The 13,916-nt window shown below is 49.0% G+C and overlaps 7 protein-coding genes across 7 annotated transcripts; 3 read left to right on the forward strand and 4 right to left on the reverse strand.

Moving 5' to 3' along the window:
• The first annotated feature begins 43 nt into the window (after window positions 1-43).
• Window positions 44-1,494, forward strand: F5891DRAFT_44057 (uncharacterized protein). Its single transcript, XM_041371841.1, has 10 exons — window positions 44-251; window positions 304-393; window positions 447-469; window positions 528-561; window positions 615-684; window positions 741-791; window positions 847-919; window positions 976-1,033; window positions 1,087-1,306; window positions 1,366-1,494. The coding sequence occupies exons 1-9, from the start codon at window positions 211-213 to the stop codon at window positions 1,286-1,288; spliced, it is 642 nt and encodes a 213-aa protein (XP_041229991.1). The 5' UTR covers window positions 44-210; the 3' UTR covers window positions 1,289-1,306; window positions 1,366-1,494.
• Window positions 1,495-1,633: 139 nt separating this feature from the next.
• Window positions 1,634-2,838, forward strand: F5891DRAFT_1014711 (uncharacterized protein). Its single transcript, XM_041360841.1, has 2 exons — window positions 1,634-1,802; window positions 1,858-2,838. The coding sequence occupies exon 2, from the start codon at window positions 1,863-1,865 to the stop codon at window positions 2,751-2,753; it is 891 nt and encodes a 296-aa protein (XP_041229992.1). The 5' UTR covers window positions 1,634-1,802; window positions 1,858-1,862; the 3' UTR covers window positions 2,754-2,838.
• Window positions 2,839-2,863: 25 nt separating this feature from the next.
• Window positions 2,864-4,182, forward strand: F5891DRAFT_44081 (uncharacterized protein). Its single transcript, XM_041371843.1, has one exon. It carries the CDS (start codon window positions 2,872-2,874, stop codon window positions 4,165-4,167), a length of 1,296 nt encoding a protein of 431 aa, XP_041229993.1. The 5' UTR covers window positions 2,864-2,871; the 3' UTR covers window positions 4,168-4,182.
• Window positions 4,183-4,447: 265 nt separating this feature from the next.
• F5891DRAFT_977275 (uncharacterized protein) lies at window positions 4,448-5,273 on the reverse strand (the record flags this gene model as incomplete). The annotated part of the gene is made up of 4 exons (XM_041376687.1): window positions 4,448-4,484; window positions 4,558-4,950; window positions 4,988-5,105; window positions 5,156-5,273. The coding sequence occupies 4 exons, from the start codon at window positions 5,271-5,273 to the stop codon at window positions 4,448-4,450; spliced, it is 666 nt and encodes a 221-aa protein (XP_041229994.1).
• A 1,875-nt stretch (window positions 5,274-7,148) lies between these two features.
• On the reverse strand, window positions 7,149-8,229 carry F5891DRAFT_1184638 (uncharacterized protein; the record flags this gene model as incomplete). The annotated part of the gene is made up of 9 exons (XM_041366464.1): window positions 7,149-7,350; window positions 7,402-7,459; window positions 7,515-7,587; window positions 7,643-7,693; window positions 7,750-7,819; window positions 7,873-7,906; window positions 7,967-7,989; window positions 8,041-8,130; window positions 8,192-8,229. The coding sequence occupies 9 exons, from the start codon at window positions 8,227-8,229 to the stop codon at window positions 7,149-7,151; spliced, it is 639 nt and encodes a 212-aa protein (XP_041229995.1).
• Window positions 8,230-10,409: 2,180 nt separating this feature from the next.
• Window positions 10,410-12,492, reverse strand: F5891DRAFT_44178 (nucleotide-diphospho-sugar transferase). The gene is made up of 5 exons (XM_041371849.1): window positions 12,275-12,492; window positions 12,124-12,213; window positions 11,034-12,063; window positions 10,882-10,971; window positions 10,410-10,821 (listed from the first exon to the last, which is right to left on the reverse strand). Exons 1-5 carry the CDS (start codon window positions 12,386-12,388, stop codon window positions 10,631-10,633), a joined length of 1,515 nt encoding a protein of 504 aa, XP_041229996.1. The 5' UTR covers window positions 12,389-12,492; the 3' UTR covers window positions 10,410-10,630.
• A 78-nt stretch (window positions 12,493-12,570) lies between these two features.
• Window positions 12,571-13,908, reverse strand: F5891DRAFT_1014736 (uncharacterized protein). Its single transcript, XM_041360842.1, has 6 exons — window positions 13,687-13,908; window positions 13,521-13,634; window positions 13,364-13,462; window positions 13,219-13,309; window positions 13,016-13,165; window positions 12,571-12,959 (listed from the first exon to the last, which is right to left on the reverse strand). The coding sequence occupies exons 1-6, from the start codon at window positions 13,879-13,881 to the stop codon at window positions 12,856-12,858; spliced, it is 753 nt and encodes a 250-aa protein (XP_041229997.1). The 5' UTR covers window positions 13,882-13,908; the 3' UTR covers window positions 12,571-12,855.
• Window positions 13,909-13,916: the final 8 nt, after the last annotated feature.

A 13,916-nucleotide genomic window follows, 5' to 3' on the forward strand; every position in this document is an offset into this window, starting at 1 on the left:
CCTTATCGAATAATGAGAATCTTCAGCGTCAGGTACCGGGGCACGAAGGAGACGCTGGTTAAGTCGCAAACCAAGGAAAGAGGGACAACCTATGTGATCCAAAACATATAAAAGCCTCTTTCGCTGAGACTCTAACTACAGAACTCGAGTTCTTCAATCCACACTCAATCTCTACTACTGACACACTTTGTGTTTTAACAATCCGAAACAATGTCACCCCGGCCCTTTGTCAAGAATTTGACCTTCCAGTCGTTAGTGTTCGCGATCTCGCTCTGCACAATTTTCTTACCCGACGTTTCGCAGCAACGACCTCGGTAAGGAGGTCACGATCATGCTCGCCTGGAGTCCCAACGTTGAAGGCCTCTACGAGGACGTCTTCCCGATAGTTTGGAAGTAAGTGCGTCTACTCGTGTCTTGGATGATTTAAAACCTTGCAATCCTTTCAGAGTCAGCAAATTCGGGAAGTCGGGTAGGTGTTTCTGCTATCTTGCTGCCAAGTTCCCGACTTACATGAGCCCTCTTTCTAGGTCCATACAGGGCTACTGCGACCTACACGGCCCAGTAAGATGATCGACAATAACCATAGTCTTAGAAGTCGCTTATATATTATATAGGCTTGCATTCGCCAGAGCCCAGGTCGAGAGCGGGAAGGTCATCAGCGCTGCGACCTCCGTCAATATCAATGTGAGCGATTCTCATCTTCTCCGAAATCGCTAGCACCAACGCAAGTCATGATACAGAACAGCGAGAAAACAATCCTGACAGAAGCCAACGATGTCTATCATTTCTCTGTAAGTTTGGTTTCTGTCGATTCTCATCTCGACCACCGACGAATACCTCGTGCAGACCCCTCAGGCAGGAACCGCTGGCATCCTGCAGGCCCAGAACCACACTGGAAGTATTCAAGAAATAGCAGTCGGTTTGTGACCATCATCGTCGCCTCTTCTTTTACCTGAGCGTATTGTCCACCTCCAGGCTTCGTGAACAAAGGAGATTTCATGCCCACACCCGTACTCTACTTCAGCGATGTCGGGTATGTCATCTTCCTGTATTTCTCCTTCAGAGGGTTCACACTATCAAATGCAGAGACGGCAGTCGCGTCACGGCCAAGTTCACTCCAGTCCTGCGGGCCTATATCACGTCGGACTATGAAGAGACCTCAATCTTGCGGGGTCAAGTCGACACTCCTGCGATCTGGTCGCAGGACCTGACTGGGCTTGCTCAGAACACGACTTGGAACCTCTCGCGCGACGCGAACACTGGACGTTACACGATCACTCATGCTTGATCAAGGGATGCGACATCGGTGCGTCTAGATATCCGTTCTGTGATATCTGCATCTCAACGTTTACTGTGCTTTCATAGTATATCTTCGTTCAAATCAATGGCCTCACTAAGTTGTTTATCTCTTTTTAAGATTGCTTGTATGTTATGTATTTGCGAGGGTTGAAAGTTGTAGAACTTTTTATGGGGCTTTATTTTATCTGTGTTTGAAATCTTGCGCAAGATGTCTTAAGTGTGCATGTCAAGATATTGGCTCTATGAAACCATCGACCTAACCAACACTAAAGCTCCACCGTCATGATGCATATAGCTTTGTGTGATTTTGAGATTGTACTTGTTGAATGACAGTGTCTGTAGTAAACAGGGGTTATTATTTATGTAACAAGGCTCAAGTGAACATGTGATCAGTTCCCGTGTATGAGCAGCTCAGCTAGTACCCTCGACGAGCCTGACAAACCCCAATTGCAAGATCTGCACGGTACCACCAAGTCAGGCCGTTTGATATCGAAAGAAGCAAGGTACTGACCTGAATTTCTGCTCGAGTCAGCTCATCTCACTCGATTACACCGGCAGTCGCGATGATGGAAACGGAGTCCGTTCCTGATACAGCTTTAGTCAAAGCGCTGAATTATGGCGGTACCTTCCACCAGTCATTCTCTTCTCTAGATGCCGATGTTGTGCTCGGCGCCAAAGACCATACTCTGTTCCGTATCCACTCATGGACCCTCAAGACGACATCGGGCTGGTTCCGATCCCTCTTTTCCATGCCTCAACAAAACCCTCTTCCGAATCACCCCGAGGTCATCAATCTAGACGAGGACTCGCATACACTAGAGAGTCTCCTACTCATGATCTGCGGTCTGCCGATCAATCCACTCACATCGTATGACGAGGTCGATGCATTGTTATTCGCTGCAGAAAAATACGACATGCCAGGGCCTATGTCGCTCATACGCGTGCTTATCATGACGCCCCCGCTCTTAGACCAGCCTCTGCGTCTATATGCAGCTGCAACGCGTTGTGGATGGGAAGAGGAGGCCAGACATGCATCCGCGCAGTCGCTCGCTCTCAACATCTACGCACAGGAATATCAACCCATCCTCCGAAAGCTGCACACAGGCGCTGTGCTTGACCTGATGAACTTGCATCGCAATCGACGCGAGGGCATCCGGCAACGACTCAATGAGCAGCCGTTCGTGACAGGAAGCATGACTGCGTCTTGTCCGAGGTGCAGATGGAAGATTGATCATCATACGTGGAGAGAGCTCAAGTATAAAGTTGTGATGGAGATGGATGTGCGACCGCTAGGAGACACGGTCGTTGATGTGGGATTGACTGCGTGGCCTGAGGCGACCGCATGTTGGGATGCCAGGTGCCCGAATACTGAGTGCACGTGCGTGTTGTACGACAAGGTCGAAACTTTGCGTCTCATTCGGGACTGCATCGACGGCCTTCCTAGGACGACGTGAAACGTAGTAGTGTACCATTAGACACGATATATCATGATACATAGGTTAATTAGTTGAGCAAATGTTATATTTCAAGGATGCCCAATTTTGGCCAAATTAGGAATATTCATACTCATTCATGCTCGTCTACCATCGAGTTTTCAATTATGCAGGTACAAGTCTTGCAAGGGCAGCCACACGCTGCCTCACATCCTCTGCTACGCTGTCAGAGAGCAGCAGTAGCAGCAGCACGCAACCAGACTCCATTTTTGCTGCCAAAGAATCTCCTTGGGACCATATATTGGACGACTCAATAAAAGAGATGCCACCTGTCCTCCCTTCCCCAGTCCGCGCTCACTTACGCGTTGGCGGCGTAGAAACCTCAGGACGCACTCACGCACGCAGACAAGCGATGACCGCTCGCGAAGTCAGCGCCTTCGACGAAATGTTCAACATGATCTTCGACGCAGTCTCAGAGCAAAAGAACCCCTCCGCCAAACTCTCCTCCTCGAAACAAGACCCGCTCGCTGTTCTCGACGGACTTGGAATCGGTCGCAAGCCATTCGGTCATGCTCCTACGTCAGATTTATTCGGCAGACTCAGGCGACACTCAAAACGACTGAAATGGACGACAGAGGCGGATGAGGAATTTGATAAGAAGAAGGAAGAAATGGAGCTTTGCGATACGGATCAGCAGCTGCTTGAATGGGCTATGCGCGAGGTTTTTGGGCAGTCTCAGCAATACGAGGAACGCGCGCGGAATGCTATTGCTAAAGCCGAGGAACAGCGCGCTCCAGGCCTCACCCCAACCTCCAACACAAGTGGAAGCGTAAATGCAAATCCACCGTCACAACCTACGTCTATGCACCCTGAACTCCAACACCCGACTTACCCATACCTCATCGCGCACCTCATGCGCTCTTTCCGTGATAAATACCGTGATCCCCACCTCGCTCTCTCCATCTTCGACTACGCCCGGCACTTAAGTATCCCAAGCTACGTGTTCGGGTGCACCACTCCTGCATACAACGAACTGATAGAAACCCGCTGGTCATGTTTCCGCGACCTCAGAGGCGTGCATGACGCCCTCGAAGAGATGCGGGTCAACGGCGTCGAGCCGGATGGCAGAACCAAGAAACTCGTCGAAAAACTAAGGCGGGAAGTAGGCGCGCGCACGATTTGGGAAGAGGAGTCTGTGTTTGGGAGTGGAGAAGTCGTCGGGATGTTGTCTAAGATCGAGCAGCTTACTATCAAGGAGCCGAGAAGGAAACAGGGGAAAAGGCCAGGCAAGAAACTGCCGGCTTTGGATGCGTGGAAGGGCGATGCGCTCAAGGAGGACGTGGAGGACGGGTATGAGTTCGGCCGTTGGGGTTCTCGCCAGTCACATGCACAGCCAACACGTCGGAAACAGGGCTCTGAACGGACGGCTGGATGATTTGCTGGATTCCAAGATACTGGGCGAAGATCAGCTGGAATTCAAATAGCGTATTAATGTATACATTTTTGTGGTAATTAAGGAGAGGTGGGGGTGTGCGCTACCCTGATGAGTGACAGCAGAGTTGGAAGATATAAATGACACATCGATTGATGATAAGAGATATACTTGCACGGACTGAAGATGTCTGTATACACATGAATGCAATTTCAAGCTGGTGATGCATTGATGGTAGATATACAATACCACGGTAAGCATGTCTCATTTTCTATTGCGAGAGTTAGACAGGCGAGGGCGATGGTAGACTGGCACTAAAGCTATGACAGGAACAATATCGTTATCCGCGTCAATTTGATCACACTTGAGATGATCAAAACATTGTACACGAACATAATGCAGTCTTTGTACATCTCTTCATGCATTAGCGGGTCGCATAGCTTGCACAACCAGAGCTTAAGCAACGAAGCTAGGACATGAGGATCATCTACGCCGTCAGGCGTATAATTGCCCCTATCAATGCGCAACTTCAGTTCCGACACGAAGTCGCTATCACCAGGGACTCGGTGGATGCCCTCCACTTTCACGACCCCAAGAGCGAGAATCCGTCTACGAGGAACGGGAAACCGACTGGGAGACTGCTTGTGTAGGTAGTTGCGCTCTGCAGGCGCACCGTTACGTCCAGCGGTTCCCTGAATGTGGATGGGTTGAAGGCAGCATCTGACGCGGTCTCGATCTCTACCATCGTCAGAGGCTTTATGCGTGGTCCTTTCTTCGAGATCGCAGCTAGACGGTGGAGACAGTACTTATCACGTTAACCGACCCTCTTGCTGAGCCGTTCGCTGTTGCATAAGGGAACGCAGGTAGGTCTCGAAACTCTTCGAGGGCGGTAAAGCAATAAGGAGCACATAGAATATTGTCAGCCTGTGAAGACGCTTTCCCTAAAACATTTGTAAGATGGCTAGAGACCAGATGTAGACGGATGGCATACGTCTACCATTTGGATTCCCGTTGAGCTGCTTCATCGATTGGCAATATACCTCATCCCTTAGCTTGCCACGAGCCAAACCTTCTCCAAGTAACCATCGCTGTCCCTCTAGTAAGCCCATGGTACTTCCCGTGAAGTGGTAAACTTAGGGGCGCCTGGATATATGTTGACTAGCTAGTCGCAAGGACTCGAGATGGCTACCAGCCTTCTGCTATGTCATCATTCGTGCAACTGGAGTCTTGCGCCTGAAGATGAAGCTTGTACAATGTGTCGAGAAATGTCTTGCGTAGTCTGATTCGACGAACTATGGAAAGTCTGATGTGAGGTAATGAAGGATAGGTTGATGTCTTGAGAGGAGGTATGAGGCGCTGTTAATCCATAGATGTGGCGTACTTACTACCCATATGTCAAAGTAGTACTAGGAGCAAGGTGAATAGGTTTCCTAATATCGTAATTGGTCTTCCTCCTGTGGGGCTCTTTGCAGCGCTCATGTTCTTAATTACCTCTGGACGTGTCAGGTTATCAGCCAAGAGAGTACTATCGGTAGTGAAAAGTTGTACCTTTGTTGAGAACAGGACTGCTAATAATCTTATCAAATACTGTGGCGGGGATCGACGTACTGCGTGCCATCCAAAAACTGTTGCTCGTAAGCAGTTTTGAGTTCTCGTTTCTCATTCATCTACTCTTTGGGAGGATGGCTTATGCTTAGCCGTGGTTTATCTATGGCCGACGGGGATGACGGTGGTAGCCCGTGACCAGTGTCAGAAGTAGCCTGTGGCTCAGACAACGATAGCATCTCCACAGCATCGTTGAGACTTTGTGGGATGGGGGATCGGTGTGGTACATAAGAAGATGATTTGGCCCGCGATCGCGATGGTGAGGTGTCATCGATAGTATCTGAGGCTAGACGTTTGTCTTTCTCTTTGTGGCGACTCTATCGTGTACTCCGTTCGCTGCAGCCTTTATATTCACCGGAGCGTTGACAGTATTGATTTTCGTGAGGATTGGTGAGGACAGTGGTGAAGAAGGTTCCGCTGCGTATTATGGGGTAGATGAGGTCCATTTCAAGTTGTAAGGGAAGCTTGGCCATATTATATTAATCCATAGCGAATGAGCACCTTACGGTAAGACCGTCTTCTTAGCCGGGTTACCACCAGAAGCTGATGCCCTTCCTGAAGAACACCGCGTAGATGATAAGGAGCATCGGAGCAACGAGGGCTCCTTGTTAAAACGGAACCGCATGGGTCTTTTGACTATCCAATATCAACATATATACCCACCCACTGCGACTATCGCAACGTTTGGGGAATGTCGGGCTTGTGCATGATGACAGTTGTATGGTGCGGCAGTGACGCGGCGAAATACCTGCATTAATGAGCGCTAGCGTGGTGCGGCAAGTTGCGGCATGCAGTGATTCAAAATACCTCATTACGTGAGACGAAAGAAAAGTAGGCTACAAAAGTTGAAACCAGGGAGAGTAGACCTCACAGAATACATAGTTGGGCGCACCAATTTCGCATTTCACGATCTCGTAATGTCCAGTGTCCGGGTCACGTCTGAGTGTCTGAGCCGTACAGTACTCTCCGAGTCGGTAAGCCCAGCGTAATAACCCCTGTCTACTGCTAACTACTAGCAATTGCGCACCTTGGCAGCACAATATTTGGAAAACGACCTTGCGTCACAACTTCGCCTGTTGTTCAACAACTACAATCTCAAAATCACACAAGACGCTGCATGCATCGTGACTAACAACATACACAGCTCGGGAGATCTTGTCCAACAAAACACAAGATTTCAAACACATATATAAAATCCCACAAGAAACTCTACAACTCCCAACTCTTGCGAAATACACGATAAACAAACAAACTTATAAAAAGATAAGAAACTCAGTGAGGCCATTGACTTAAACCAAGATACTATGAAAGCAGTGTAAACACAGAGATCCAGACCACACAGAACACATAGTTAGACACACCAATTTCGCATTCCTTAATCAAGATTGGACGATCGTGTAGTGTCCATTGGACGGGTCGCGTGAGAGCGTCCAAGTCGTGCTCTCAGCAAGCGCAGCGAGGTCCTGCGACCAGACCGCAGGAGTGTCGATGGCGCCTCGTATGATTGCAGTCTCTTGATAGTCCGACGTAATGTAGGCGCGCAGGATCGGGGTGAACCGAGCAGTGACATGACTGCCATCTCTGCGTTTTTCACCATGAGCGCTCTGAAGAAAGAGAAAAAATAAAACATACCCAACACCATTGAAGTAGAGTGCGGGCTGGGGCATCAAGTCTCCTGGGCTCATGAAGCCTGTATGCGGGGAATACATTGAGATGAGAGGAAAGGAGACGAGGATGTTACAAACCGACTGCAATATCCTGAATGGCCCCAGTCTCATTCACGGCCTGCAGGACACCAGAGGCTCCTGGGCGAGGGGGCTACGCGAAATATTCGTGAGTGGAAAAGATAGAGATTAACGAAGATCAGACTTACAGAGAAATGATAGACATCGTTGGCCTCGGTCAGGTTTGTTCTCTCGCTGACCTGTGTCATGACTTGTATGGGTGCTGGGAATTGCAGAGTAGATAAAAGTCTCTCACATTGATCTTAACGGCAGTTTCAGCGTCGATGATGTTCCCATCCACGACCTGCGGTTTGGAGAAAGCAAGTCTATACGTTGGATAAGCATTGTATACGAGCATGATCCGCGTCATCTTTCTTACTGGCTCGTATAGGTCGCGTGAGTCCTGTATGGACCTGGAAAGAAGGGTCATGTATAAGTTGGAAATTTGGAAACGAAAGAGTAGGAACACCCACCCGTCTCCCCGAATTTGCTGACCCTAGAAATTGCGTGGTTAAAAATTGTCAGGGACAAAAGTAGACGTACTTACTTCCAAACTACAGGGAAGAAATCCTCGTAGAGGCCTTCTATGTCGGCATCGAAAGTGAGCATGATTGTCGCCTCCTTGCCGAGGTCGTTGCTGAGAAACGACGGTGAGTCGGCTGCAAAGTTATGCAGGGTAATAGCACAAAGACACTCACGACTGGAAGGTCAAGTTTCTGACGAAGAGGTGTGACATCGTTTCAGATTGTTAAACACAGAGTGTACTAGTTGAGATTGAATGTGGGTTGAAGAGCTTGAGTTCTGTAGTTAGAGGTTCAGCAAGGAAGTCTTTTATATGTTTCGGGGCCGCATTGGCTGTACCTCCTTCTACGGTTTGCAGTTCATTCTGAATCTTTTTGAAAGCTTTCTTGTGTCTTCGTGCCTTGGTACCTGCCGCTGGTCACCTAATACATTATAGCCTCCTCTCTTTTGTTTGCCACACAATGAGAACATACCAGTTTCGAGTTATTGGCCCGTCCTGTGCCTTCAATGTCTCAGGAGTACCTGCCGCTGGGGACCCTAAGCATTGCGATGTACACACCTTTCTGATCTACAAGGCACTACAAAATGCTCGCCTTTGACTTACTAGACAGCCTGCTTCATCCTGTGGCGTTGCATGCTCGGAAGTTCGTAGCTGCCGCTGGCATTCCCGTGCCTGTCTTTCATACCTTCTTATTGTACTCCTTTCATAACGTCACAGGTAGACAATGTTGTGATCCAAAAAGTGAGCCTATAATTGTAGGGAAAGTTGAGTCGCGGTTACAGTCGCAAGCACTAGCAGGACACAAACAGGAGCCCAAGCACCATGTCGCACTTCGTGATGCACGACTGCAATATCTTACTGCATTGGCATACAGATAGCGCTAAACCCGCCGATCCTGGAGTAAGTCAGCTGTCAAACAAGCTGTTGCCAAGAGCTGAGCCTACTTGAACGGGCACATGAACTTGAGATGCGGCAAACTCCAGAGGCCACGTCCATTAGAAGTTGCAGGGTCGTTTAGTAACGGCATGTTCGCCGTGAATCCGCACGTCACCTGCTCAGCGGTCTCGGCCACTGAGTTCTATGTAGAGCAACATCCACTATGTATGGAAAACAACCTCCGTCGAAGTTCAAGTCAGAAATTAGGATGACCAAGCAAACACTTCTTGAAGCTTGAGCTTCTCGCCTTCGGAGAGCAATATCTGCCGAAGCTAAGCTTACTTTGTGTAACGAATATCTGGCAGATATCGATATCAATCAAAGCATCAGAATACAAAGAAGTGCAGGGAGCTACTAGTCAATCCTATGACCCTGCTAAAAATCGTTAAGCAGGTTATTATGTAAACGTACCCGATCAATTGCAACAATTGTTCCCACGGTCTCGCGCTCCTATGCTCATAATCTCAAAGTGGGTTTCTTGGACCAAGTGTTCGATGATCACGCACGTTCGTTTTGGCTGGTTATCAGGCTCTTTCGTGGATGGTTGCGAGGCAGGCTATGTATGTATATGAGGCATGTATTTTAGGTGTCGAACTTCTTCGTTCTTACTACCTCTAGCATGAATCACGAACCAGATCTCAGCGGATGCCCTTGTGCGACCTGAGCAACATCAATCCACTCGATCATTGTACAGTGCCCCTTGACTTCCCGGTACTTGATACGGATACACCCCCAAAAGTACTGTCTAGAAGCCATTCGGAAGCCTCACATCTACTAAAACAGACAGGAACAATTTGACATTGACCTCTGGCCAGAACATATCCACGACTTCCTAGTCGACGCACATCTTCGAAAAGAACGCCGCCCTCGTCGAATCGCAGTTTCACCCTCATCCTGGTAGCATCATTCCTTTTCTACACGTGCTTTCTGATGCCAAGGGGCCTGGAGCATGTTTCCTGCCGGAAAACTCCCCCTCCCTTCGCCCAAAACGAACACCCATTATACTCCTTGGACTTTTCTCTATCAAGGACAGCCATCCCGACATTCCCCGATATGTGGGCCAGGTTGGTTTGGAGACTTGACAGGCGAAGTTGTTACCGAAACTCTCTGAATAGGGTCAGAAAGTTAAGTGGAATTGTTGGCAGGCTGAGGTACACCAGGGTCATCAACAAGAACATCTGGCCAAAGGGGATGAGAGTCTGCAGGGCATGTGGTTACACAGCCGATCTGGAATGATGAAGAACACTGATGAGCACTACAGCGATAGGCGCAGTTCATTTGGCTAAATTCTTCATGCTCAAACGACGACGACGATCTTGTTCACGGGTTGTAATGGTGACGTGGGAGGATCAGGGAGGGTCTAGTCCAGGCAGATCAATTACTGTCACGCTGTAATCGCAAGTGCCAGAAAGCCACAATCGTGGCGGAAACATCATGACGTGTTACATCATATAAGTCCATTATAATCAGCAGACGAATAAGTACCCATGGACAAACACCACATGCACATGTACATACGTAGAAAGACAAGATATTAACTAGCCTCGAAAAGGTATGGTATGAGCATAGTCAGTTTCAGAAAAGTTGTGAGCGTGCGAGATCAAATCCCAATTCCACGAGCATCCGTTGTGCTACATAGTCTGTTGTTTCCGACTCCAAAGTCCAAAAATACAACTCATCAGAGGAGTTGTTTCCAACCCGCATCACGACACTTCTTCACGAGGCGCTTCACCTCTTGCGATCGTGCACGTGTGGTGACGAGAAGGGTATCAGGCATGTCAACAATAACCAGATCATCGACGCCCAGGCACGTGATGAGACGTCCTGAGCCGGGTACCACAATTCCTCCAGCAACTTGTTCCGTCAGCACTGTCGAAGAGAGATGAAATCAACCAAGGCGACTTGGTGAGAAAAGGTAAAAATAATCACCCAAAGAGCTGTCCCCAAGGACACGAGGTTGATTAGATTCAGCAGGCAGTAGATCTGCGAGCGAAGAGAAGTCTCCGACATCATCCCAGCCTAAAGTCCGATATTAATCTACGTCCCTTCCTCCACAATAAAAATGGAATGTGGAAACATACCAAACGTCGCTGGTACTACAGCAACCTTACCCTCAGCAGCGGCAGGTTCAGCAACTGCATTGTCGATCGGGATCTTCTCGAGCTCGGGCCAGATTTCGTTGAGAGCGGTCTGACGCAACGCCTCGTCATGCCACACGGCCGCAATCTTTTGTAGCCCATCGTGGAGTTCCGGCTTGTATTCTTTAAGAAGATCCAAGAGAACAGTCGCTTTTGTAACAAACATCCCTGCATTCCATCGGTAATTTCCGGTACCTATATATGCAGCAGCAGTGCGCGCATCAGGTTTCTCTTTGAAACTGGAAACAAGCCTTGCGTTTGGAGCTTCCTTGATGCCTAGTTTATTTCCAAGTCGAATATAACCAAAGCCGGTAGAAGGATGAGAGGGCGCAATGCCAATGGTAACGAGATAATCTTTTTTCGCCACCTCAACAGCTTCCGCAACAGCAGAAAGGAAGGCGTCGTCGCCTGAAATCATGTGGTCAGCAGCAAAAGAACCGATGACGGCATTGGAGTCCCGTTTTGCAAGAACAGCTGCGGCAAGTCCGATAGCTGCCATAGAATCCTTTGGACCAGGCTCGCAAATCAAGTTGTGCACGAGAAGGTCAGGCAGCTGCTCGCGGATGGACTTAACATGGCCGGGACCCGCAACCACAGTGGTGCGGAGGGGAGATGAAAGAGGGAGAAGACGATCCCAGGTGGCTTGAATTAAGGAACGTCCCTTAAGAGTTAAGTCGAGAAGGAATTTCGGGTGTTCTTCTCGAGATAGCGGCCATAACCGCGTACCAGCACCTCCTGCGGGAATTACAACGTAGAACCCGGGAATGTCGCGCACACCGAGTTGGAAAGGAGTGACCGCGTTATCGCCCAATGGAGATGGGAAGTGGTTGGTGGGTGTAGTGACAAGGGATGGGATACTGTGCGGAGATAGGAATGGGGATTTGGCCCGGAGCTGAGGGCTGCCGGGCACTGGAGTCACAAAGCCAGAGCCTATACGCGAGCTGGCGTAGTAGTTTCCGTTCCCATTTTGCTGCTGCAATCGAAAAAATCTTGGAATTTAGAATCTGTTGAAGTGCAAAGTCATCCCGCTCACCTGAAACCCTTCCCGGATTTGACGTTCCAAGCTTGCGTTTGCCAACCGTAGGTCAGCACATTCCTGCCGGAGATCAGATATCTCAGCTTGCTATGTGTAGATGCATGAGCTACTGTATTTGAGAATGTCTTACATGATGGATGGAACTTACTGATTTCTGGACTGCGCCCATGATTTGACTAAACATGTATTCAACAGGAAGAGCATTTTCGCTGCTGCTGACCTGCCCGGCAGGTGGGGCAGCAGAACTGTACGGAAAGGACATGGTTGATGAGTCGATGTTAAGGGTATTGCGTTAGCTGTCAGAGTGCAGTTTTATATATATATAAGCGTGGTCCGTTTTTTTTGCAAACGTGTACGAAGGCTTTTAGCGCTTATTCTAGATATCGTCTATTTCGGGACTTGCCCCAAGTCCTATTCGGTAGCGTCACGGAGCATGGTATGTAAATCAATTGTTGCTCTTTAGGGTAAGCTTCCATGCTAACAAGCACCCGCAACTAGCTCGCTCGGGATAAGGTCATCCGTGAAAGAACCACCGTTAACGTTATGAGCCCGGACATGACTTATCGTACGAGTTCAACGATGTTGGCAACAGGATAGGATAGGTATTTTACTCGTTTCCTGTTGTCAGTGACACCGCACTAGCAGGATCCGGCCAATTACTCAAAGCCCAGGCGCTGGCGAAATATGAAATATTCAACGCTTTGCGGCTCATGTGATATACACAGCTGACTAGTCTTCATCACTCTCAAATTCGAGAGCTTGGTACTTCCTTGCCTTCTTATTCGGGTTGGCCAAAGATGCGCCCTTCGGAGGTCGAGAGCTGGCTGAAGGTTCTATTCCGCAGTAGAATCAGCTGCCTCTGAGTACGTGGCACGCAACAGGGGCTTACTGGATATCGCATCACCTGACGGAGACTTTTCTTTGGAACGAGCAAGTTCCGCTTCAAGAGCCTTGATTTTCCGTTCAGCTGCCTGATTGACAGCAGGGACAGGGACCTGACTCAGGCCTAAGGGTGTGCGTTTTGACGGAAGTATTGAAGCTATGGCAATGAGTTCAACATGCGCATCAACGTTGACAAGGGACGCAGCGGACCTGAATTAGCGTGGGATGACTCTGCGACAACGTTACGGGGCGCGAAAAGAGGGTTCAGCTGGCATTTGCGGGACTGGGCTTGTAGTGCAATCTTGATACGAGTCAAATATTGTTGGTGAGCAAGCCAACGATTCATGTGCCTTACGTCAATGAACAACGCGGTTGCCTGAGATGCAGCTTCGGCTGCTGACAATTCTTTCAAAGCCATGTGCAGTGGACGCTTGGCAGTTGGCCCAAAAGTGAGCTAATCAAGTCCTGCATTGTCGGCTGGGTACAGTCCGTACATCAAGAGGAGTATTTACGTTGATGTCCGAGTCTTTCTCAGTCCAGTCTCCAATGGCGAGATCACCGTTTACGAATGTCGTCCGAAGCTTTTCAGCGAAGTTCTCAAGCACCTGAGGGCTTGGTTGCACGCCCTAGAATGATGCACGATCAGGGTAAGGGTGGTCGAAAGGCTTCGACACGAACGTTGGTGATGCTAAGGATATGTTTGGTGGACCATGAGCCTCGCCACCACCTGCCTTCTGGTCCCTTGAGGCCTAAGTAAATCGACCATGCAGATTCAGTTACTTGCGATAGTAGGACAAATCGATCGAAGCCCTGGTAGATAACTTGTATGAGTTCGTCAAGAACCCCAAAATGTGACAAGACGTCGGTGGACATGATGAAGCTGTAAGAGCTTGACTGAATCTTTGACG

Source organism: Suillus fuscotomentosus, assembly GCF_016647785.1.
Source record: "Suillus fuscotomentosus strain FC203 chromosome Unknown F5891scaffold_10, whole genome shotgun sequence".
NCBI lineage: Eukaryota > Fungi > Basidiomycota > Agaricomycetes > Boletales > Suillaceae > Suillus > Suillus fuscotomentosus.

What these genes read in the sequence shown, in the direction of transcription:
- F5891DRAFT_44057 (XM_041371841.1), top strand. Translation starts at nt 211, where the DNA reads ATGTCACCCCGGCCCTTTGTCAAGAATTTGACCTTCCAGTC. An exon ending in ACTGCGACCTACACGGCCCA is followed by an intron (nt 562 to 614) that starts GTAAGATGATCG and finishes TATATTATATAG; the next exon opens with GCTTGCATTCGCCAGAGCCC. An exon ending in CTCTACTTCAGCGATGTCGG is followed by an intron (nt 1,034 to 1,086) that starts GTATGTCATCTT and finishes TATCAAATGCAG; the next exon opens with AGACGGCAGTCGCGTCACGG.
- F5891DRAFT_1014711 (XM_041360841.1), top strand. Translation starts at nt 1,863, where the DNA reads ATGATGGAAACGGAGTCCGTTCCTGATACAGCTTTAGTCAAAGCGCTG.
- F5891DRAFT_44081 (XM_041371843.1), top strand. Translation starts at nt 2,872, where the DNA reads ATGCTCGTCTACCATCGAGTTTTCAATTATGCAGGTACAAGTCTTGCA.
- F5891DRAFT_44178 (XM_041371849.1), bottom strand. Translation starts at nt 12,388, where the DNA reads ATGTCCTTTCCGTACAGTTCTGCTGCCCCACCTGCCGGGCAGGTCAGC. An exon ending in TGGGCGCAGTCCAGAAATCA is followed by an intron (nt 12,214 to 12,274) that starts GTAAGTTCCATC and finishes ATCTACACATAG; the next exon opens with CAAGCTGAGATATCTGATCT. An exon ending in TGTAGTACCAGCGACGTTTG is followed by an intron (nt 10,972 to 11,033) that starts GTATGTTTCCAC and finishes ATCGGACTTTAG; the next exon opens with GCTGGGATGATGTCGGAGAC.
- F5891DRAFT_1014736 (XM_041360842.1), bottom strand. Translation starts at nt 13,881, where the DNA reads ATGTCCACCGACGTCTTGTCACATTTTGGGGTTCTTGACGAACTCATA. An exon ending in AGAAAGACTCGGACATCAAC is followed by an intron (nt 13,463 to 13,520) that starts GTAAATACTCCT and finishes GGACTTGATTAG; the next exon opens with CTCACTTTTGGGCCAACTGC. An exon ending in CAACCGCGTTGTTCATTGAC is followed by an intron (nt 13,310 to 13,363) that starts GTAAGGCACATG and finishes ACTCGTATCAAG; the next exon opens with ATTGCACTACAAGCCCAGTC.